This window comes from Trachypithecus francoisi, unplaced genomic scaffold (assembly GCF_009764315.1).
Source record: "Trachypithecus francoisi isolate TF-2019V2 unplaced genomic scaffold, Tfra_2.0 Lachesis_group10, whole genome shotgun sequence".
Taxonomy (NCBI): domain Eukaryota; kingdom Metazoa; phylum Chordata; class Mammalia; order Primates; family Cercopithecidae; genus Trachypithecus; species Trachypithecus francoisi.
In genome coordinates, this window is record NW_022681455.1 from 3,597,065 (window position 1) to 3,622,139 (window position 25,075).

At 46.2% G+C, this 25,075-nt stretch overlaps 1 protein-coding gene and 1 long non-coding RNA gene across 7 annotated transcripts in view; both read right to left on the reverse strand.

The window, feature by feature from the left end:
- Positions 1 to 25,075, reverse strand: part of LOC117086638 — a 46,566-nt gene that overhangs the window by 6,174 nt on the left and 15,317 nt on the right. For 3 of the 6 annotated variants that reach the window (XR_004438500.1, XR_004438496.1, XR_004438495.1), the window contains exons 2-3: positions 7,112 to 7,350; positions 6,708 to 6,889 (exon numbers count right to left, since the gene is read on the reverse strand). This is a non-coding gene — a long non-coding RNA (uncharacterized LOC117086638). Of the gene's footprint in view, positions 1 to 4,247; positions 4,613 to 6,707; positions 6,890 to 7,111; positions 7,351 to 25,075 lie in introns of those variants that run through there. The other 3 variants (XR_004438498.1, XR_004438494.1, XR_004438497.1) reach the window with 2 other exon arrangements.
- On the reverse strand, positions 19,558 to 19,902 carry LOC117086636 (40S ribosomal protein S27-like). The gene has a single exon (XM_033216078.1). It carries the CDS (start codon positions 19,864 to 19,866, stop codon positions 19,612 to 19,614), a length of 255 nt encoding a protein of 84 aa, XP_033071969.1. The 5' UTR covers positions 19,867 to 19,902; the 3' UTR covers positions 19,558 to 19,611.

Below are 25,075 nucleotides of genomic sequence, written 5' to 3' on the forward strand. Positions count from 1 at the left end.
TTTTTGTTTTTAAATTTTTGTTGTCTAACTATGTTGCCCAGGCTGGCCTCCAACTCCTAGGCTCAAGAGATGTTTCTACCTTAGCCTCCCAAAGTGCTGGGATTACAGGCCTGAGCCACCGTGCCCTACTTTCACATGAGAAAGCACAATTCATTGACAAACCATTCTTAAAATGACCTGTTATACTGTGTTTGATGAGCAAACAACAAATGGTAAAATGCAGCTTGAAGTGAATCATCCTTTGGGCATCAAGAATGGATCATGAACTCAGTTCTCTAAAATGTTCATATTTTGTCTGAAAGTGGTAAGAGAGAAGATGTCTCTTTTGTCGAGTTTTATTTTTAATAAACAGAAAAGCAATTGGATAAAAGAATCACTGTATTTTCTCTTTTATACAAGATTTTGAGATACCAGAGACTGATGTCCTTTAAGAGTTTCAATTCAATGAACGTAATGGGTAAAATATTTGAGGAATAGTTAAGATAACCGGAAAATAACATAATCATTATTTTCTTCATAAATGTCAGCGTTTCAAGTGCGTTATTTATTTAGCCAATGTCCATTTTGGGTATAAATTAATCCATATAAAACTAAGACTAAGAATAATGTCTGGAGGATGATCACTTGAGGCCAGGAGTTCAAGACCAGACAAGACCCTGGGTCTTAAAAAAAAAAGACAAAAAGAATGTAAAATTCTGTGACTGTCAGAATTACTCCACCTGGCTGTACTCAGCAAACTCAGAGGCAAAATCTGAGACTTCCTCTGCCGAGGGACACATGGCCTCACTCGTGAGTACTTAGAGGCAGCAAGCTTTAAGGGGACAATCTTGAAATAATTATTGCATGCATTTATTATTTTAAAATGAAAATGGAAGCAGGTATCATTGGCAGCTCAGTAATAGGAACTCTCTGGAAACAATCTCATGAATGCAGGTGGAGAAACATAAAGAAGGGGACCCGTGTGGCTCCTGGCGTGTCAGTGAGGGGGTCTCAGTTCTGACCACCCCTCGGAATCATCTGGAGAGTTTTTAAAGAACTGATGCCCAGGTCCTACCCCAGACCATGGAACTCAAATCTTTGGTGGAAGCTTCGAGTGTCCGGCTTGAGCTTTGCAGGTGCCTCTAAAGTGCAGCGAGGGCTGAGAACCACAGCCGCCACCAGAGGGAGGATTTCAGATGTGATGACAAGTTTAGTAGGGGAAGCTATTTTGGGGACAATCAGGCCTTTCTAAGACTGTAAATTCCATCACAAGATTCCAGCCATCTCCCCTAGGCCTGCCTCTGCTTCAGTGTCTCCAGGAAGTCCACACTGCTGTGGATTGGCTGAAGGAGCACCCCCACCACCAAAAAGCATTCTGCCTGAAGGGTTTTGGAAGCTTACCGCAAGTTCCTTTTAGGAGCTATTTGCAAATGCGGGTTTATGGAGGCTCACACCCAAATTACTAAGGACCACAACCCCACACCACTGCATTCCATTCCCCAGTACAGGAGAGCTCTCAGATCCTGGTTCCGTATAGATTATAGGGGTTTCAAGCCCAGCTCACACCCTGTGCTAACCAGCCAGTACACGCAGATGAAGACATGACTCCTGCCCTGGAAGAATCTTCATTCAGTCACAGATAGATAAATCAGGGATTACAGCTGCTGTGATGAGTTGTAACCAAGATGGCGACTGTGAGCTAATAGGTCTACTGCATCAGTGTCTAGATCCTATGGGAACCTCACCCCTTCCTCCACTCCAAAGTTACAAGGGCAGAGAGCCCGCCTTGGAACAATTTCCCCTTCTCTCCCTACACAGATATATTATACTTCATATGTGTGTGCATATGTGTATGTGTGTGTGCGTGTGTGTATATGCGCATGCATGTATATCTGCATGTGTGTATATGCATATATGTATGTGTGTTTGTATGTGTGTGTATATGTGTATATGCATATGTGTGTATACATATGTGTGTATATGTGTGTATGTATGTGTGCATATATGCATATGTTTGTGTATGTGTGTGTATATGTTTTGTTGTTGCCTACAGAACAAACACGACCACAAAATATTCCACTGAAAACGTCTTTTGACTGCAAGTGATAGTTTATTTCAAATAGTCCCTAAATGTGTCGTCTTTGGAGAGGGCTGGGCTGTGGCGGGCTTTGTACTTCAGGCTGGGATGGCTTAGGGGTGTTATTTTGAACATCATAAGGGGCCAACAGGAGCGTGTGTGTGTGTGCGTGTATGTATGTGTGTGTTGAATATGTTGGGTGTATTGTTGTATGTGTCTTGTATATATCGTGTGTATTGTGTGTGTGTTGTGTGTTATTGGGTTTGGTGTGTGTTTGTTGGGTGTATTGTGGGTATTGTGTGTGTTGGGAATGTATGTGTTATGTGTGTGTTGGGTATATGTGCTGTGCTTGTTGAATGTATTATGTCTTGTGTATATTGGGAAATGTGTGTTGTGTGTGTGTTGGGGGTGTGTATGTTGCAGGTGTGTGTTGGGTATGTGTGTGTTTTGTGTGTGATGTGGTCCTGTTGGTGTGTGGTGTGTGTGTACTGGCGTATGCATGTTGGGATGTATGTGTGTGTGTGGGTGGTGCGTTTGTTGCATATTGGATGTATGTTGCATATGTGTTGTGTGTATATGTGTTGGGTATGTGTGTGGTGTGTGTTTTGGGTGTGTATTGTGTGTGTTGGGTATGTGTGTTGGGTGTGTGTGTTGTGTGTGTTGGGTGTGTGTTAGGTGTGTGTTGTGAATGTGTGTTGGTTATGTGTGTGTGTTGGGTTTGTGTTGTGTGATGTGTGTATTGGCTGTGTTGTATGATGTGTGTTGTGTGTGTGTTGGATGTGTGTGTTGTGTGTGTTGGCTGTGTTCTGTTTGTTGCATATGTGTATTGGGTATGTGTCATGGGTGTTGGATGTGTTATGTGTGTGTTTATTGGGGGAATGTATGTTGCAGGTGTGTGTTGGGTGTATTGTGTGTGTTGGTTATGTGTGTGTTTTGTGTGTGATGTGGTCCTGTTGGTGTGTGGTGTGTGTGTATTGGGGTGTGCATGTTGGGGTGTAAGGTATGTGTGTGGGTGGTGCTTTTGTTGTGTATTGGATGTATGTTGCATATGTGTTGTGTGTATATGTGTTGGGTATGTGTATGTGTGGTGTGTGTGTTGGATGTGTATTGTGTGTATTGGGTATGTGTGTTGGGTGTATGTTAGGTGTGTATTGTGAATGTGTGTTGGTTGTGTGTGCTGAGTATGTGTTGTGTGTATTGGCTGTGTTGTGTGTTGTGTGTGTGTTGGATGTATGTGTTGTGTGTGTTGGCTGTGTTGTGTTTGTTGCGTTTGTGTGTTGGGTATGTGTGTTGGGTGTGTGTTGTGTGTGTTGGATGTGTTATGTGTGTGTTGTGTGTGTATGAGGTAGGTGTTGTGAGTTGTGCAATGTGTGTTGCATGTGTGTTGGGTGTGTTGGATGTGTTGTGTGTGTTGTGTGTGTATTGTGTATGCGTTGTGAGTTGTGTGTGTGTTGGGTGTGTGTGTTGTGGATGTGTGTTATGTGTGTGTTGTGTGATGTGGTGATTGGGTTGTGTGTGTGTTGTGTGTGTTGGCTGTGTTGTGAACATGTTTTGTGTGTTGGGGTATGTGTTGTTGGGTATACAGTGTGTTTGTTGGGTGTATTGTGTGTGAGTTGTGTGTGTTGCGTGTGTGTGTTGTGGGTATGTGTTGGGTGTGTGTTGTGGGTGTGTGTTGGGTGTGTGTTGTGTATGTTGGCTGTGTTGTATTGTGTGTTGTGTGTGTGTTGTGTGTTGGGGTGTGTCTTGGGTGTATTCTGTGTGAATTGTGTGTGTGTTGGGTGTGTAAGTTGTGTGTGTGTTGGATGTGTGTGTGCACACCCACCCTCTGTTGGGGTGGGTGGGTGTGGCAGGTGCAGACCTGCCCTGGTGGACACCTGGCGGTGGTGTGGAGGAGGCACCGCTGGGGACAGTCTCTGGCTGGGGCAGGAGAGCGGGCAGAGGCTATGTACTCAGGGCATGGCAGTGGAAACAGAGGAGAGGGGCCAGGACAGGGAACAGGAAGATGCAGGGACCTGGGAGAAGCCCACAGGCAGGGCTGTGAGATTGACTCGCCACAGTGCGGACCCTTCTGACCCAAGTAGGGAGTGCAGGAGGGGGTGCGGGACACGTCGGTGGGTTTGTTTTTTTGCCTCTGCTGAGTTTGAGGCACTGAACATTTTTGCTCAAGAGAACTTGAAACTCAAGATTTTATTTAATTGTTTATTTAAAATGTCAAGAAAATACTAGTTAAAATATCATCTAGGAGAAATGAGTGGCAGGAAGAAAGGTTTCAGAGGGACAGGAAGGGGCGACAGCGTGGAGTGGCCTCCCCAACTGTGGGTGCCCGGAGGAGACAGGTTTCTCTGTGGTGGTGCAAACCCGGGGGAAGCTGAGCCAAACCTGAGAGAAATGCATCGTGCCCGGGCCTTTCCTTTCTGGAGACACGCTGCCGGGCACCGAGGCTGTGGGTGGCTGGGGCTTGTATTCATGAGCCTGCGGGGTGGTCGTTGTGAAGGACAGCGAGTGCCGGGGCCGTCCTCTAATGGAATTCTACATCTCGCCGTGTACCGCTTTGTTCTACGCACAGAATTTCAGACAGAGCCTTTTGTGTCAGCTCTTTTCCCTCCAGATAAGTAGATCTATAAGTGGCAATTGCCAGCCCCAGGAGAAACGGTTTCCAACTCCACCGCACCCCTCCCACTGCTGACAGCTAGTCAAGAAAAGCCACTTTTGTGTTGTTTTCTTTTTCCCACCACTAACATGTAATTTTCATGCAGCAGCTCAAGGTCCTTTCCAGGAAAACAAACTGAGATGAAATCAGCAAGGCTGTGTAACTACATGTATGACTAAATGCTGATAGACTCGGCATGTGCCAAGCGTTTGTTCATCTCACCCAAGGCTGCCTACCTGTGATGGAAATGTAGGTCTTTCTTGACTGCAAACGTGGTATTTGTTCAAGTGAACCCACTTCAGCCGACAGGAAGAAAATTCCAACTCATAACTGAACTCATCTACCTTTGAAGTCACAGTCACATCAATTCATTCATACTATTTTTACACAATTTCAGAGCATGTGCCGCTTATAAAGGGTGTGTGTGTTGTGTGTGTGTGTGAGAGAGTGGGTGTGTGTATAGAGTTTTTTTCTTTATTCAGCCAAGGATTATATATATATTTATTTATTTATTTTATTTTTTTGATGGAGTTTCGCTCTTACTGCCCAGGCCAAAATGCAATGGCGCAATCTTGGCTCACTGCATCCTCCACCTCCTGGGTTTGAGCGATTCTCCTGCCTCAGCCTCCTGAGTAGCTGGGATTACAGGTGTGTGCCACCATGCCGGGCTAATTTTTGTATTTTTAGTAGATACGGGTTTTCACCATATTGTTCAGGCTGGTCTCGAACTCCTGACCTCAGGTGATCCACCCGCCTCAGCCTCCCAAAGTGCTGAGATTACAGGTGTGAACCCCCGCACCCAGCCTACTTGATTTCTTGAACTTTCCACAGCTGGGGACACCAGCAGCCCTGTCCTGCCAAACCTGCTGAGATTTGCACGATCAATATAAGGCCCCAAAATGCCCAGGACTGCAGACTATGATGTTATCCCTCTCTTCCTAGCAACAGGACACTGAACACTGGTCCCCACCAGCCCCTGATGGCCTCTGCCATTTACAAATCAGCATGAAAGGCAATATTGTGGTATCTAACAAATTGCACTCATTCATATCCTGATTCATTCTATAAACTGTTTTGCTGTGCTCTGCTTCAAATCCTGCATGTCCAAACCAGCCTGAAATTACTCAGGGTGTCTGCATTTGAAGGCAAACAGCGATGATTTCCTTCTTAAAGCACTAAGCAGGAATCCTTTGTGCCCTGCTTGGAAAAAGATCTCAACTTTGGCATGACCTGGGAAAATGCTGCGTGTGACGTGCCAGCCTCTCCAGGGCTGCTCAGCAGGGGCAACAGCCTGCCCTTTGGCTGGTGGCAGACTCCTTCCAACGCTCCGGGTCCAGACCACACTGGTTTGGACTGTCCCGGAGGAGAGGAGGCGTTAGGTAGAAAGCTGTCTTTCCCTACTGTCACGGACCCGGCACGCTCCTGTGCCCAGGAGGCTGCCGCCCACCATTTTTGCTTATTGCCAGAGCTGCCTCACTGTTGCTGTGGGGGTGCTGAGCATCTGAATCTCATCTGCCAGGTACCAGGGCTGATGTGGCCAGGAAAGGGCCAAGCAGCACAGGTCGCTGTGCGCTGGCCCTGGGGATCTCCGCGGTAATGGTGCTGTCGGCTTCTGTTTGTTCTTACCTGAAACTATCAACACAAATAGAACTTATACCACAAAATATTGAACAACATGCCAGGCACGTGCACAGAAGGATTGGACTGGCCATTTGCTGAGATGCTGGGGCAGGTACCCAAGCTCTCTGCTGTGACAAGGTCACCCTTTAAATGTGGGCTCACGGAGAGATCCGGGGGTGCTGGGGAGGGGCCAGGTGGCCAGTACCAACCGGCGTGAATGCACCACAATGTTTTCACTGTCTCCCCGGCCTTACTGGGTGGGACATGGGAAATTTCAGCCCTGACTCTTACCAGGGCTGAAAAAAGAGGTTTGCTGAGCAACTGGAATGATCCAGGAGTCTGACAAAGAGAAGATGCAAAGTAAGTTGAGCATGCTCTTACCTTTGTACACAGGTAGGGCGGAGGGATACGCGTGCCTTCACGGCAGGGCCAGTGCTGAGTGCGCACCCTACGCCCAGGGCCTCAGGTCGTGGACAGCACGCAGCCCCGTTGCACTCAGCTGAAGCCAGAGGGAGGGTGAGCCAACCGGGAAAGGGTTCCTTCGGTGCACCTTTGGAAGGGGCCTTGAGCATCGGTGGGCCCAGCAGCGAGAAAAGCAAGGAAGAACATTTCAGAGGGGCGGATCTCATGGAGTGGAGACAGAACAGAGTGCACTGACCTGATGGTGTGTAGACTTGTCTACTCGGAGCATGAGGTGCCTGAGGTCGGGTGCACCAGAAGTAGACACTGAGATATATATTCACAAGCAAGAGCTTTATCAAGGAATTAATCTTGGGGAGACCTACCTGTGAGAGTGGGGAGCAGGCCGGGGAAGGAGGCAGCGTCTCAAGGCTGCAAGCTTGGGTGGAAGTCCTGTGAAGGTGACATCAGCCCCACGCTGCAGGAGCCGTGGACCACAGGGTGTGCAGAGTCCCAGCTTCTTACACCAGCACCTGCACTGGCAGTCAGTGTTAAAGGGCTCTGGGCGGGGAGTCTAAAAGAGGCAGGTGGGAGGAAGCGGAACGCCTGGCAACCCGGAGACCTGCTGGTGAGAGAAAAGCAAGGGAGAGAGAAAAGGAGAGTGAGTAGAAGCAATTTGTATGCAGCTTTCCTGCCAGGATGGTGGGAAGCCAGGGTGCTGTTCTCTGACAGAGACCACAGGGATGAGCAGAGACTGGGGAGAAAAAATGATGATGCCAGTGTGGCATATGCAGATGTTGAGGTCTCTGGGGACACTGGGGCGAAGGCCGACACAGGGAGCTGGATGCAGGTCTGTGACTTAGGAGAGGCCTCAGGCCCCAGAGCAGCACAACCAGAGCCACAGCAGTGAAGAGGCCCCTTGGCTAGGATTTCTGTGGCTTCTCCAACCTCCCAGACACACAGGGGCTCAGTGATTGAAGACAGACAGCACCTCCAGGGAAGGGATGAAGCAGGGGTCACTCTCACACATTTGGAGGGACTGATCACGAGGAAGTCATTAAATGGTACACTAGTAACAGCTGGTATTTACCAAGCCCTTCCAATGTGCCCTGTGCCCTGCCCCATGCCAAGAGAGTCCTGTGTGCATGATCTGATTGTACCCCTCAGGGGTGGGTCTACTACTGTTACTCAAACCCTACAGATGAGGGAAGTGAGGCGTTGTCATCAAGGCCATATAGCAAATAAATGGATGAAACTTACTTTTTAATTTCCCAGTTTGATCAGTGATCCCAGATATCACTCCTTTAGGGAAGCATTTCTACAGTGGCATATCACACAAGTGTTTCTCTAGCTGTTTAGCTGCACCTCCTGCTCTTTAAACCTAGTAAACATTCGCCTGCCTGCAAATGGTTCATATATCCAGCTTGTCCCAAGAGCTGGGCTATTCAGTCTCCCTACAGCAAATCTCCCTACACAATTATTTAAAAATCATTCATTTGGGGACATTTACTCCGCCCTTTTCACCGCATGAGGCAATCTGGTTCATGGTATCTTGTAAACACTGGAAAAGAGCATTTTTACATATCTAAATGGCTCCTAAGTGCAGCCTGCGTCAGCACAAATGTATACTGAGAGGCCTCCAACGTGGGTCTTTGCTGTGTACATCATTTTCTGAGCTGCGTGTGAGAAGAGCTTCCTCATCCCTCCAAAGGACAATGACCTGGCGCTACCATTAGTTTTGTATAAACAAAACTATATAGAAGGAAGATGTAGAAGAAAAATGGAGTAGGCCGGGCACGGTGGCTCAAGCCTGTAATCCCAGCACTTTGGGAGGCCGAGACGGGTGGATCATGAGGTCAGGAGATCGAGACCATCCTGGTCTACACGGTGAAACCCCATCTCTACTAAAAAATACAAAAAACTAGCCGGGCGAGATGGCGGGCGCCTGTAGTCCCAGCTACTCGGGAGGCTGAGGCAGGAGAATGGCGTAAACCCAGGAGGCAGAGCTTGCAGTGAGCGGAGATCGCGCCACTGCACTCCAGCCTGGGCGACAGAGCGAGACTCCGTCTCAAAAAAAAAAAAAAAAAAAGAAAAATGGAGTAATTTCTGTATGGCACAACAGACGTGCTACAATAAGGCTGTGGTGGCCTGTTAGAGAAATGTATGTACTGTGAAGCTTGCGTGGATGCCGAGTGCACTTTGTCCTGACCAAACAAGGCACAACGAATCTCAACATTCTGCCAAAGGACATGGCAACGTGGCGTGGCGGTAGGGTGTGGTTGAGTGACCACATGTCTGGTTTGCCCGGAGCTGCCCAGGGCTTGCCTGCCATCCCTCCCTGGACAATACAATGTAGGATCGCCTCTCTTTTTGTTCTGATGAGGTCTCCCATGCCAAACAATCTCAGAGGACGGACACTAACTTCCTGTCCAAAGTCTCCAAGCCACCCCTTCCCCAGACTTGGGGAATAATAGGCCAGATAAGTCTCCCAAGATATGAACATCTGAGCCCTCGCTTTGGACTAATTATGATGCTGTGGCCAGAAATTTTAAATATTCACACTGTGAATATTGACCCCAAAATCTGCACCCAAAATCTGTGAAAGAACGAAGCTGACTCCCCAAAATAAACACAAGTCGAATCTGTGGATGGGACCTGATGGTTGAGCAAGCTTAGTCAGAGGCTTAGTCATCTGATTTCAGGGCCCAAAGGTGTGTCTGGGCTGAAGAAGGTCTGAGAGGCTGGACTGTCTGCCAGTGTGGAAGGAGCTGGGGCAACAAGGGGGCTGCCATGATCACAAGGTGAATGGGGGAACCATGCGTTTCCTTTGCACCCTTGCATGGTAGTTTTTCGGGAGTGGGGTGCAGATTTTGGGTTGGAGAGACGGAGCAGGGATTCCTGATTCCAACCCCTCTAGGCTGCCCAGGAGTTCACCCTCAGGCTTCCCGGGAGCAGGTTTGCATACCACTACCATGGTGCGTTGCCGTCCTCAGTTCCCGGTGCCACAGCCAGAGTCTGCACAAGTGGCATTCTGTTTCCTAATGCCTCTTTAGCTCTCACGGATGCCTCGCCTTTGGTGGTCCCCCCAACAGATCCACGGCAGCATGTGCTGTGATGCCTGCCCACCCCCGCCCTCCTCCCAGGAAATTTCTAAAGAACTCCATCTGGCGTGCAGCAGCTTTGTGTTTGTTCTTTTTATAAATATGTTCTGTGGTGAAATTCAGGGTTAGGCTTTCTGATCACATGATCCGTCCTGACTTCACAGTCATCCGTTCTTTCTGGATCAATGACATCTAAGTACTTCCATGTTCTCCAGGAGCTAAATCACAGCGCCTGCCTTCTTGCTCTGCACATGGCTGGGCGTGGCTCCCAGGACTCTCTGTCCTCTGTGGACTGGTTGTGAAAGCCACACAAGAACCCTCTCAAGAGATCACGAGTGGGCAGGGGGCCCCTCCCTGGGGCTGGGTGCAGGCCTGCATCCTGGCAAGGTATAAATAAATGGGCATCTCGACAGCCGAGCCAGGGCTGCTGAGTCTTTCTGAGAGGCAGTGTTTTTCATCACTGAGTCACCATGGGGTATGTTCAGGTGACTATCTCTATCGAGTCTTACTTCTGACCATGTATGAGAATCCTGGAAGCTTTCCAGACTCCCAGTGCCTGGACTCTACCTAATACCAAATCAGTCAGAATCTCTGGGCATCAGTACGTTTTTAAACCTTCCCAGGTGACATCAAGGAGCGGCCGGGCTTGAGCACCTGCTCTATGCTGGGACTTCTCACGCTGTAATGTGCACACTAATCACTGCGGATCTTCTTCAAATGCACATCTTGACTCAGCAGGTCTGGGGAGGGCATGATTTCCACGTTTCTAACTCGTTCTCAGGAGAGGCTGGTGCCGTTGATCCAGGTGCCGCACCTGGAGTGCAAGGGCACGAGTTCATCACAGTGTGGCAAACCATGGTGGGTTGGCCAGTTTTGTTGTTTTTGGTTAGGTGGATGAATTGTCGGGCCAGTTTTTGTAAAAAGAGTTTTCATTTTTGTTTGTGTGGTTTTTTTTGTTTGTTTGGTTTTTTTTTTTTGAGATGGAGTCTCACTCTGTCGCCCAGGCTGGAGTGCAGTGGCCGGATCTCGGCTCACTGCAACCTCTGCCTCCCAGATTCAAGTGATTCTCATGCCTTAGCCTCTTGAGTAGCTGTGATTACAGGCATGTGCCACCACGCCTGGCTAATTTTTAAAATATTTTTAGCAGAGATGGGGTTTTGCCATGTTGGTCAGTCTGGTCTCGAACTCCTGACCTCAGGTGATCTGTCTGCCTCAGCCTCCCAAAGTGCTGGGATTACAGGCGTGAGCCACCGTGCCCAGCTGTAAAAAGAGTTTTATTGACCGGACGCAGTGGCTCACGCCTGTAATCCCAGCACTTTGGGAGGCCAAGGCAGGTGGATCACAAGGTTAGGAGATCAAGACCATCCTGGTGAACACGGTGAAACTCCGTTTCTACTAAAAATACAAAAATTTGGCCAGGCGTGGTGGCACGCACCTGTAATCCCAGCTACTCGGGGGTCTGAGGCAGGAGAATTGCTTGAACCTGGAAGGCGGAGGTTGTAGTGAGCCGAGATCACACCACTGCACTCCAGCCTGGGTGACAGAGCGAGACCCGGTCTCAAAAAAAAAAAAAGAAAAAAAAGAGGAGGGAGTTTTAATGAGACACAGCCATACCCCACTCACACTACAAGGCAGGGATGCGACAGAGACTGTATGGCCTGAAAGTCTAAAATATTCACTCTCTGGCACTTTACAGAAAAAGTTTGCTGGTTTAGAACTTGCTAGGATTGGCGCGTCTGTCATGAGCTCAGCGACCTGCATGGGCAGCCCAGGTAGGTAGGCCTCCCCATCACAACTGGACGTGAGTCAGAGGGTCACGTTCCATCATACTGAGCAGTGCCCAGTCTTTTCCCGTGACAGGGAGCACCGTTCATTCACCATAGTCACCCTCCAACCAGCAGCAGTGCTGTTGACTTCGTCATGCCAAGGAATATCCAGTTCTGAGCACCTTCTGTTGTGTGTCTAAGACACTGTAGGAGCCTTTGGGAGGCAGGATGGTTTAAAATGGGGCAGAGTTCCTTATCACTTAGACGGACAGAAGGGTCAGGGTGGACTGTGACCTCCCAGTGATTGTCAGCTCTTCTGTCCTCCTTTAAAGCTTTCGAACTTGGGGATACAGTTTGGCTCTGTGTCCCCACCCAAATCTCACCTCAAATTATAATCTCCATAATCCTCAAGTGGAAAGGGTGAGACCAGGTGGAGGTAACTGAATCATGGGGTTGTTTCCTCCACGTTGTTCTTGTGATAGTGAGTTCTCACGAGATCTGATGGTCTTGTAAGCGTCCGGCATTTCCCCTGCTTGCACTCACTCTGTCCTGTCACCCTGGGAAGGAGGCACAGACTTCTCCTTTGCCTCCTGCCATGATTGTAAGTTTCCTGAGGCCTCTCCAGCAATGCAGAACTGTGGGTCAACTAAACCTCTTTTCTTTATATATTATCTGGTCTCGGGTATTTCTTCACAATAGTGTGAGAAGGGACTAATGTATTTGGGTTTTTTTGTGTGTGTGTTTAGAATTGCCAAAAAAAGTAGGGAGATGGGGATGGTTTACATATAATCTACTCCTCTTAAAGTTACTGGAGTGCAGTGGTGCAATCTCAGCTTACTGCAACATCCGCCTCCTGGGTTCAAGCAGTCCTCCTGCTTCAGCCTCCCAAGTTGCTGGGATTACAGGCGCCTGCCACCACGCCCCGCTAATTTTTGTATTTTTAGTAGAGACGGGGTTTTACCACATTGGCCAGGCTGGTCTTGAGCTTCTGATCTCAAGTGATCCACCTGCCTCCGCCTCCCAAAGTGCTGAGATTACAGGCATGAGCCACTATACCCATCTGGAATTTCTTATTTTTAAAAAAGCTTTTTGAAATATATTCACACATGTGACAAAGATGCATTAGAAAATAAAATTGCTCAGGATTCCACAACTACAAATGACAACTCTGTTAATGTCTTAATGTAGTTGTGTGTGTTCCTTACACACTTGGGTTTATGCTGTATATTCTGTAGATAATATTATATCCTGCTTTTTAATTTAATATTATATTGTGAGAATTTTCCCATGAAGCTGGAATTTATTTAAAAACATACTTTTATGACAGCTTGTCAAAGCAGATGTCGTCCCTCCTGTCATCCTGGCTTACAGGTGGACTCTGCTTGGTTTCCTTAGGATTAATTTCTAAAAGAGAAATTACTTGTGTCAAGGACACACAGAGAATGATAAGTGTTTGAAGTGACAGTTATCCTAAATACTCTAAATTGATTATTACACATCATATGCACAAACCAAAATGTCACATGTACCTCATCAATATGTATAATTATTATGTGTCAGTGAAAAACTGAATACACCGAGTTCTACTCATCATGGAGATTCAACAAGGTTAGTGAGTAAAGCCCTTGAGGAAGCTGCTTGAAGACTGTGTCTTTAAAGAAATGGACCACCTTAAAAACCTGGTCAAGAAACCAATACTTTGAAATCCACCAGTTTTAGAGTCCAAGATAAACCACTGTTTGAAACAAAGGGTTGTTTTCAAATGTATTATTTTTAGAAGAATTCAGAACATCTAAAACCAGGCTATGTTAGAAACCAAACTTACTTGGTCCTGTCAGACACCTCGATGATCCAGTTAACAAATATTCCTAAGCTATGCTTATGTGTTCAGTTCTATGCCAGAAACAGAGATATTAGACATAGCCTCGACTCTCAAGGAACGCACACCTTAGCTGTTAAGCTGGGCAAAAAAGAAGAAATACATGAGAAGCTAAATAAAAATATGTGTTTGATAATAATCTAAAGAAAGGCACAGAGAGAAGCTGAGATGAGGGAATAGCTGAGCCTCATTAGTGGCTGATCATTGAAGCAGGAATCAATCAACTTCTGCTCCTGAGGGGCCAACAAGACCATTCCGAGGGGAGCACTGACTCTAAGACAAGCCTCTATGCCCCGAAGAACTACACTGTGATGTCCAGTGGCCCTCAGGCTGTTGTTTCTTTAGGTTTGTTTTGAACTTCCCTTAAAGAATAAATACAAGAAGCAGGGCCTGGTGCACACCTGTCATCCCAGCTATTCAGGAGGCTGAGGCAGGAGGATGGCTTGAACCCAGGAGTTCCAAGATGCAGTGAGTTATGATTGTACCACTGCACTCCAACCTGGGTGACAGAGCAAGACTCTGCCTCTAAAAATGAAATTTTTTAGAAGCCATAAAAATTTCTCATTCATTCCTCATAAAAATGAAGCCATGTAAATATGACTTTTGGAAAAGAGCCGACGTTAGTGTTCAACATGGTAGAATATGGGATCTTCCATAGAGTGGTTGATGCAATGAAAAATATATACAATTGTAGTAGTCAGTTCTGCCCCTAACATTTGTGGGGTACCAGGCAAGAGTGCACATGGAGGCCCACACACCATAGGTTTAAATATGTAAAAGTTGCTTGCCAAACTGATAAATATGTCCATATCCTCCTGCCTTTGCAAATATACCTTCATAATGACCTGAAGACAAGGTTCAAATGTAAAATTTCCGGGCACTTTGAGCTTAATAGCACATGTATGTAGCAGTGCAGGACATGCCAGCTCCTGGCCTCTGGCCTGCCCCCTCCTCTTCTCACCCCAGCTCCTGAGTGGCTCTCACACACAGGCTCCGCCTGCTTAGGCCACATGCCCAAGCTCTATGCATGACTCACAACAGCTGCCCGTCTTCACCCCTCAGGCCCAAGGGTGGTGTCACCTGCAGTATGGTGCTCAACAGGAAGACAGAGCCTAAGGAATCCCTTCATGCAGGACCTGAAAGTGAGAACAGAGCATCTTGGGCAGGAAATTTGGGGTCCCAGTTACCTGGAATGTGGCCTACAGAGAGACACATGAGCTCCAGGTGGGCACGTCCTCACTCCAGTGGGTAGGGGCTAGGTTGGGACCCTGTAAAGCCTGGGCCCAGGGCAGCGCTGCCTCTCACTGAGTCTGGGCTGGCCAAGAGCCACCATTTGTGGAATGCACTCTGTGCTGTTCTGTGTGCTTATCGTGTGTTGTAATTTCCACGTCACAGAGTTTTCAGGGAGCTTGCTCAACTCAGCTAATAATGGCAGAGCCAGGATTCCATCACTGGATGGCCATCTGACTCCAGAATCCATGCTCTTCCTTGCACTGGTTTACCATTTCTCATTAAAGGCTGGGAAGCACTGGATTGGATTATCTCAGAGCCCACTCCCTTCCCAGTGATACTCTTCAGCTGTGTGAGCAGGGCAGGCCCAGCGTCACCACCTCTGCGATGAGGTGGTGGTCCAGACAGCCTAAGTTTCAGACTTGCTGACTTACATTACACACACTCCAGACTAAGTTCTGTTACTAAACACTCCAAATCTGGCTTTGTTGATCATTTGTGAGCACAGACTATGGTGTCTTCATCTGAACTTTCTCCGGATGATCTCCCTGAGTAAATGGGAATGTTGAAATGACTCCGCCCAGGTGAACTTTTCTCTTATCCTCCTGGAAATTATGTGGTTCTTTCCTGCTGCTGGCAACTCACAGTGTGGAGTAAACACATTCCCTTGGAAATGCTCTTAATTCTAGGTTTTCTAACATGAAAGTATTTTATCAAAATAATACTTGGTCTAAGCAGTGTTTTTTCCTGAGTTTCAACATCTTAGCTCTATGGATCATATTCTGACTAGGGCTATGGCTCAGTGTTGATCCCATTCCTTCATTGCTGGGTTGAGGAGCAGTAACTGAACTACTAGAAAGCCTTTCACACTTCCTCTATGCAGGTCAGCTCGGGAACTTTGATAAAGAACCTTGGGAAATGGCAACCACTGCAGAGCTCACAGCCCCTCAAGGCTCAATAGCCCCCAGCTGTGCCTGCATGCTACCAAGGCACATAGGATAACATTTCCCTAAATTAAATTTATAACGTATTTTCTATCCCTGATATTACTCCCCTAAGAGCTAGTTAATGGGCAAAGGACGGAGTACTGGATGGTAGGATTTGGGTCAGCTGGGTAACAACCTGGCACAGTTCTAAACAGTGTGGCCACAGGGGCGAGTTTCATTTGATGGTCCACAGAGGAGCGATTTCAGTATGCATGTGTTTCCCTGGGCAGTGGCAGGATGGGTTCCTGTTTACTGTTCTCATTTGTCTAGTTGTGAAAGAGTTAGTTTCATTCTTTTTGCTTGTTAACATCTTCAGCCCAGCAGCAACTTAACCTCTGGGCTGTTCAGATAGTCCTGTGAGGTGAGAGCAGCAAGAATCCAATGTGGTCATTTTTAAAATTTTAATCTCAATCTTCTTTCCTTTTAGAATACTATTCAGTAACAATTTAGAGCCGTAGACCAGCACGCCTTTAGCAGAATGACCTCATGACTCGGCATCCCAAGTTGTGAGTTCTAGTTCTGGTTGTGCCACTTCCTAACTTTCACTTTGCGCCTCAGTTTTGTTAATGGTCAATTGGAGATAGAAGTGTTTGCCTTGTGTACATGGAGAGATGGGCAGGCATCTGAGGACCATTTCGACAGTCATGAATGAGTTAACCAAGGTGATAGGAAGGTGAGCAAGACATGGCCCCTGCTCTCAGTGGAAAATCAACATGTCAATGGCTAATGATGGCCTGGTGTGTGGGTGAAAGAAATTGAGACTTTGAAGTACTTTCTGTGAAAAGTTATTATTATTAAGCATTAATAGAGTAGCTTGGAAGGTAAGATTAACCTAGCCAGTCTGGGACTCTCAGACGCTGAATTGGCCCAAGTTAATGCCAGGCACCAAGAACAGACTCACAGTTCATCTGATGGCAGCTTCTAGGGCTGAGCTTGCAAAACACAAATCTGTGTAGTCAAGGTTTTGCCTACTCTTTTTGGAGTTGTTCATAAGCATGGTACAAAAAAAAAAAAAAAAGATTCTGAGTTCAAATAAGTATGATCAATGCTGTATACAGCATGACCCTTGACAATTAATCTTCCTTCCTCCCTTCCTTCCTTCCTTCCTTCCTTCCTTCCTTCCTTCCTTCCTTCCTTCTTTCCTTCCTTCCTTCCTTTCGTTGAGTTTCGCTCTTGTTGCCCAGACTGGAGTGCAATGATGCGATCTCAGCTCACTGCAACCTCCACCTCCCGGGTTCAAGTGATTCTCCTGCCTCAGCCTCCCGAGTAGCTGGGATTACAGGCGCCCACCACCACACTTGGCTAATTTTTTGTATTTTTAGTAGAGATGGCATTTCACCATGTCTGCCAGGCTAATCTCGAACTCCTGGCCTCAGGTGATCTGCCTGTCTTAGCCTCCCAAAGTGCTAGGATTACAGGCGTGAGTCACCACGCCCAGTCAACAATTTCTTATACACATTAACAGTTAAAGATTCTGGAAACTGGAAAGTCTGGCATTAAATAAATCTGTACTTTTGCTTACCTCTATTTAATTTAAATTTGTGCATGCAAGACTTTTTCTTTTTTTTTTTTTTTTTTTTTTTTTTTTTGAGACGGAGTCTCGCTCTGTCGCCCGGCTGGAGTGCAGTGGCCGAATCTCAGCTCACTGCAAGCTCCGCCTCCCGGGTTTACACCATTCTCCTGCCTCAGCCTCCCGAGTAGCTGGGACTACAGGCGCCCGCCACCTCGCCCGGCTAGTTTTTTGTATTTTTTTTTTAGTAGAGACGGGGTTTCACCGTGTTAGCCAGGATGGTCTCGATCACCTGACCTCGTGATCCGCCCGCCTCGGCCTCCCAAAGTGCTGGGATTACAGGCTTGAGCCACCGATTCCCCTTCTATAATACCTCAGTGAGAAGTGTTCCAGAAGGCACCAGTTTGGGAAACACTGAATGGTAAATGTTATGGCAAACATCTGAGGTGATTATAAGAGAATCAGATACGATTGTAGATGTGTTGGCTCAAATCTATTTCTAGTAGTAAAAAAACAAAAACAACCTAAAGCACATGACCTACAGAATGTGGGTCAGTAAATCAAAACAAAAACGTACGTGATCATTGTATTATTCATGGTTTATGCAAGATGTAAATGTGCTAATCCATCCAGCACTCTATTTCAACTTTCTTATTACCTCACCTGAATATTTCTTACTTAAACCTGATATTTTATTTTAGAGCTAGATGTGAATCTGTCACTTTTACAAATTTGGGTGAGTCATGTGACCCATTTACTTCTGTCATTTAACATGAATGACAATACAGGACTATTTTGAGGATAAGGGACACTACCTGTAAAACCAGCTCCCCCGTGTGTGGCACACAGCAGGTCCTTTGCAAGTCACTGCTCTCTTTTGCCCTCCAAATTGTTACTAAAAACATTTGTGGTGGCTTTATGCGAAGTCGGTAGGATTTTCAAATGAAGCTGTTGCTGGTTGTCCAAGGCTGTTATAGGATTTAGGGGGAATTTTTGTTTCATGCTTCTTTCATTTGTACAGAGAAAAAAGAAAAACATAAAATTGTTGACTTCTGGTGCCACTTCCTTCTTCACCTAGGAAAGGAGACTGTGGGTGTAAGTGTGAGCTCATCACTGAAAGCTGAAGTGGCATGGCTGCCACTGTGGCTGTGGCCCACTCTGGAGCCTGGGGAGAGTCTTCTGTCTGTGGTGGCTGGCTGTGGCCAGGACTAATGTCATCCAATAGGCTCACTTCCTTCATCTAGTTTTTTTTACGTATGTGCTTATGTAACTTGTGGTGGAAAATTTTTGCCAGAAACCCAGAGGGAAGTGGCAATCTACTTTTGTTCTTATGGTGTCTTTGTTCTACAGAATCTCGTTTTTGAAAAAGTTGAGACCATCCATCCATACATCCATCCACCCACCCATTCATTCAACCGCCAGCAACATCCAACATCACCATTTACTAGCTCACCTACTGTGTAGGCTTTAACGTTCCTGCCCTCATGGAACTTATTGTCCAGAAGTGGTGACTTCAGCACTCGATGGAGGGCCCACACATTGCTATCTGTAGGCAACCACAAGGGACATTTTCTTAAGTGACCAGCAGTCTGGTATACAGCATGACTAAATTGTAGCTCTTGTCTGAAAATCTCAAAATGCACTTTCAAGAGAATAAATGAATAAAGATTGGCTACCTATTAACCACTGGTGGTCACTTAGACTTTTTATCTCCATCTACCAAGCAAAGTCTTGGGTCTGAGATCCTCTGATATGTAAGAAGTCATCTCTACTTTCAAACAGGTGCAATTGCCAGCTCACGCTTACCATTCAAGACATGTGACTCTAATGCAATATGGTTTTGTTTTACAAGGCCTAAAGCCTTGAATGATTGAAAGATGCATTCCTAAAAAACAGTGAAAGTGTCCAGGCTTCTGGTCAATTCCTGTGGGAAAAACCCATGACCAGGACTCACTGTCCTGAAACATTTCCTGATTAGGGTGTGATAAGTACAAACCTTCTGGATACAAGAGAAAAAAAGACAGACCTGTGGCAAGGGCAAAGGATGGTGGGTGCATCGAAGTGTTAGGCATGAAGTGCGTAGTTCCAGCAGCTATCTCATCTAATGCTCCCAATGATTCTATAAAGTTGATTGTATTTCCCGAAGAGGAGTCTGAGGCTCAGAGAGGTCAATTAATTGACCAAGAAACCAATCCAGGTATATCTGCCTTCTAGTGTATTGCCCTTTTAAGTTGTGCTGCATGGCCTTCTGTTTGGAAGCTTGAATACGGCAGTAAAGGCATCTGATGGATTAGGCAATTGAGCTATTGTGCCCCAATCTCATAACTTCTCTACAGCTGCAGCCCTACTTTTTTTTTTTAATCCAAAATGTGTTTATTGAGATGGTTTCCCACTCATCTTGATTCAGAGTGCTTTTAGTGCTGCTTCCTCCTAAAGGAACATCCTTCTGTAAGCCTTGCTTTTCCTCCTGTAGGCTGGCAGAGGACAGTGGAGCAGCCAACACACAAAACTACTGCTTGTGCATGGCTAAAGACCGTGGTGATTTTATAGCATCCTGGGCATTTCACATCCATGAAGTAGAAACTGGGGCTCTGCACCAGGCGTTTCTTCTTGTGTTTCCCCTTCTCCTCTTCTGGGGAGGGATGAAGGAGATCCTTTGCGAGAGGCATGTTCTTGTGTGGGTAGGTCGTCACCGCCGGAAAGGCGCAGCCCTACTTTTTTGCAGCAGCAATCATCTGTCTTCACCCCATGAGGTTGTGGATTAAGAAGCCTCCGGAGGCTCCCAGGTGGCTCTGTCCTTTACCAGCTGGGTGGCCATCGAGGGACCACTCCCAATCGTTATACCTCAGTTTCCTCAGTTTACCAAAAAGGAAATAATACTACACTAAAATGAAAATCAGAACAATAAGGAGCACTGGGATCGGAGGCGAGAAGCTTCAGCCTAAGAGTAAAGACAGACCTGTGTTTGAATCTAGTGTCTGCCATTTACACGTGACCTTGGGGAAGCTTCTTAAATTCTTTAGTCTTCAATGTCCTCATCTGATAAATGGAAAAACAACAATACCTCCCTCGGGGTATTGTGGCAAGGATTAAATGAATGTACGTAAACACCTAGCGCAGTGACTGGAAGGCTGTGATTACTCAATAAAGTTAGCTACTGTTATTACCCAGGTTGACTAACTCAGAGGGCTGTTGTAAAGATTACTCATTGTGTTACTTATCGTTAGTGGTGGCAGTGGTTGTAGTTGTAATGAGTGTTTACTATTAATATTTTTTTTGTGGTTACGTGCTTGAAGAAGGGCCAAATGACACACCTATATCTTACCCTGAAATACATAGATCTCAACCAAATATCCCTAGATCTCAGGAGCAAAAACTACGAGATAAGAGCAAGTTCACCAAGAGCGGCTGTTACAGGTGAAGTAAGCGTGTGAAGAAAATATTGGGCCTTCCCATAACACAGTTGATCCTCACCCCCGGCCACTGCTGGTACTCACCAGCATTTATTCACAGGCCAAGGATTTGTGCCAATCATTTTGGCTGGAGAAGTGTGCCAAAGGGACCATCTGGACATCAGGAAAAGAACAACGCAGGATGGTGGTGTTTGGGTAACGCACCACAGAAGCTTCAGGCCCACAGCTGTCCCTGCTGGAACTCCCCTGGTGCGCTCAGCCCTCCAAAAGCAGACAAAAATGCTCTGCAAGGAAATGAAGAAGTTCACAAAACAGGCTGGTCTCTCTCCACAATGGGTTTGCAAATTGTGGCCCGCATGGAGACTATTCCTTTTCTCATGCCCATGGCAGTCATCACTAACCAATGATGTTACTCTTTCCTGCTGAGCCCAGACAGTGCTTCAGAATCCTTCCCAACAAAGCACACCTGGCACACGTGCTGCTGAAAGATCAGCATTTTCCTGCAGGATGAAGTCTAGTGGTAACCTCACTTCAAAATATCCGCCTAGCAGTCTTCCAGCATTTCTAAAAATGGTGGCAACAGCAGGCCCTACTGGTTTCCTATCTAACAGTGACTCACCTATTCTTGGTCTTTCTTGGCAGAGTCTACCTTGCACTATGGAGGCTGAAATGTCAGGTATTCCATTTACCAGTCTCCTCTGCAATTAGGAAGGTTACATGGCCTATTCCTGGCCAGTGAGACACAAGGGAACTCTTTCTATGTCACTCTGGTGATCGTATTTTTGCTGATAAAAAGAGATGTGCAAAGAGAAACACAACTCTTGGGACTTGCATATGTGAGGCTGTAATGTCTGGAGCTGTGGCCATCATCTCCTAACCATAAGGACCTAAGCCTAAAGGCAAAAGTCTGTGCTCTGTGGATGGTGGAGCAAAAAGACAGAAGGCACCTGGAATTTTTTTGTTTTTTTTAGATGGAATCTCACTCTGTTGCCCAGGCTGGAGAGCAGTGGCATGATCTTGGCTCACTGCAACCTCCACCTCCCAGGTTCAAGCGATTCTCCTGCCTCAGCCTTCTGAGTAGCTGGGAGTACAGGCATGCACAATCATGCATGGCTAATTTTTGTATTTTTAGTAGAGCTGGGGTTTCAGCATGTTTGCCAGGCTGGTCTCAAATCCTGACCTTAGGTGATCCACCCGCCTTGACCTCCCAAAGTGCTGGGATTACAGGTGTGAGCCACCATGCCCAGCTGGGATCTGGATCTTTAAGAACATTCTTTGTCACTAAATTTACCAAATTTGGAACCACCTACTCCTGGACTTCTCATTATATGAGAAAATAAGCCATTCTTATTTAGGTCAATTTTAGTTGGATATTTATTTATTTATTTTACTTTTTGAGATAGAGTCTCACTTTGTGGCATGCAATGGCACGATCTTGACTCACTGCAACCTCCGCCTCCCAGGTTCAAGGGATTCTCCTGCCTCAGCCTCCTGAGTAGGTGGGATTACAGGCGTGCACCACCATGCCTGGCTAATTTTTGTGTTTTAGTATAGACAGGGGTTTCGCCATGTTGGCCAAGCTCATCTTGAACTCCTGACCTCAAGTGATCCACCTAGCTTGGCCTCCCAAAGTGCTGGGATTACAGGTGTGAGCCACTGCGCCCAGCCTAGTTGGATATTTTATTACTTGCAACCAGAAGCATTCCTACTTGATTTGAATCTGTGTTCTTATGTTTATGGAATCCCCTACCTTAAATAGCAGAGCACACTCCTGGTAGCAAAGCTATTGATGCCAATTGCTCACTTTCTCAGCTTCCTGTGCGATTCAGAATGGACGTATTATGTAAGCTCCACCAATCATATGCACCCATGCCAAGCCTTGCTTAAGAAGCTCATAGCATATAGAAATAGAGGTGGTACACAATCCGTGCTAGTGAAGGAGCCAGGAGCTATGTCCAGTTTCCGCAGGCAGTCTTGACAGCGGCTCTGGCTGCAGCTGCAGCTGGAGTCTGGTGATGTACAATGTCAGGAGTGCCGCTAGTGTTGGCAGTGCCCTGCAGCATCACTGGTGGCATTATTTGGAGTGGGTAGGGGAGGATTTCCTGGTTGCATTACTTCCAAGCCTGGCTCTCCATCCTACCAAGAGAATTTTTGAGCTTTTCAATGTCCTTTTAATCAATCCCCAGCTTGTTTAAAATAGCAAAATTGGTTTCTGTTGCTACAACTAAGAAGCTTAACTGATAACTCATATCCAATGGCAACTATGGATGACACCATCTGAAAGAAGTCCTTCATCAGCAAACTGCTCGCTTGCCATCTCATTTGAGTGCATAAACAGATACATCTCTAAGTCCTGGTGCGTAAACAATTGGAACATTTTCACTTTTATTAATTTGGATTTCCTTGGTGAGGAAGATATAAACTCAACAAAATTGTTAAAAGAATCCTCCAGAAACACACATGAGACAATTTTTTCTACTTCCTGGAAGGAAACAGGAGCTTAGCCTCTGTCTTTTTTGCGGTTGCTCAGTGTCCACAGTGACGCAGTTACCATGGTAAGAGCTTCCTTTTGAAAGCAGAGTGGAGTCAGCCCATTCAGAACGTGTTCTAGCAGGCATGTGATTCTTTCCTGCTTCCATAGACACCAGTTTCGTTGTAGGCTCCATGTATTGTTGTCTTCTTCCTGAGACCTTGGGCTGGGGCCAGCAGAGTGGGTTTTGATAACAGCTGTTTCTCTCCTGGTTCTTTTTTGATTTCTTTGATATATTAGGCTGCGAGGGAAGATTCACATCACATGCCGAAGTGATGTGAGAGCCGGGAGCAGAACCAAACCTCCTGCTGGAAGATTCTTATGCTGTTCAGGCCTCGAGGGTAGATCAGATGCTGTTCAGGCCTCGAGGGTAGACTAGATGCTGTTCAGGCCTTGAGGGTAGACCAGATGCTGTTCAGGCCTTGAGGGTAGACCAGATGCTGTTCAGGCCTTGAGGGTAGACCAGATGCTGACACTGGCCCTGTAACCATTCAGTAGTCTGTAGACTAAAACTCCTACCATAGGCCCACTTGCCTCAGATCTTTATTTCCTGTTCCTCTTCTCATCCTTAAACCCTTTCTTCTTTAGTTAGTCAATAATAATAATAATAGTCACCTTTAATAAGTACATACTATCAACCTTCCCACAAGCTATATGCTTTGTATACATTATTTCATTGAATCCTCCTACCTCCTCTGCCAGGTAAGTATTATTATCCCCATTTTACAGATGAGAAAACTGAGATGTAGAGGGGTTAAGAAGTTTACATAAGGTCCCTTTGAGAGGTTGACATTATTTGTGATCTTCTCCTATGTCCATGCTTTATTTCCCAGACAGACTCTTTGAAAGCAGGAACCAGGTCCCATTGATTAGTCTCACACCCACAGTGTTAGAAAGCCCTGATTTGTATCATTGGCCTATTTCCATTGTCTCAATATGCCCATCATCACTCATTTCAAGCTACCAGTGTGAACTCACTGGGAGCAGATGTGCACAATGGGCTCCCACAAGCCAGGGAAAGCCAGCTATGGCACCTTGCTGGCCCCTGAGATATGCATAGATATCTAAGGGGTCTAACTCCAAGCTCTGCTTGTCTGTTTGGATAGGATTTGGCTCTGTCATTCTCTAATAGTTGTTAAAAGCACAGTACCTTGGAAGAGTCTGCTAATAAGGGTGGTGGATACTTCACCCAAATCTTACTCTGTGCCCTCTCAGGGTAGGACACTCAAGATATGTGCCCGTCCCGAGGGGGACACACCCCTCTGCATGAGGTGATGTTTAGGCAGAGGGAAGTGGCATCCCTTCTAAATAAAAGCAAAACAGCTAAAACAAAGCCTTTTTGCTGTGATTTGGAGTTATAAGGTGAGGAATTTCTTCTAAGAATGATTAACCATAAAGGCATGCAAAATATGTCTGACCGAACACAAAGTTTAATGATATCGTATTCTTCCTGCCAACGACAGACCTTTTCATCATTCTCTTATGTCTGAGATGCTCTTTTTTAAATGAAAACAAAACTCCTCTTGTTTAAGATATGATCACACTTACCACGCTTACCCTCACCAACAGGAAGGTGTTTTAAAATACGTAACAGTAAGAGATGCTGGATTCTATGTTTCTAAAACAAGTGTGATTAGAACAATAAGTAAATATGTACATTGTGTGGTTAGGAGGGTAACAGATTTCTGGTTCTTAGTAAATCTCCAAAGAGTTCCAAATCTCTTAAGTTAATGAAATTGGAAATTATATTTGGCAGCTCAGTAATAGAATGACCTCATAGGTACACATGCTTAGATTAGAGAACTCATTCATTCTTTCAACAATATTTTATTGAATGTCTCTTAGGTGCAAGACACTCCATAAGGGTCTAGGGATATAAAGAAGAGAAAAACCCAGGCCAATGACTGGGGATGAAGTGGCTAAGGGAGGCTTCCA

Coding starts and splice junctions, on each gene's coding strand:
- LOC117086636 (XM_033216078.1), bottom strand. CDS start 19,866: ATGCCTCTCGCAAAGGATCTCCTTCATCCCTCCCCAGAAGAGGAGAAG.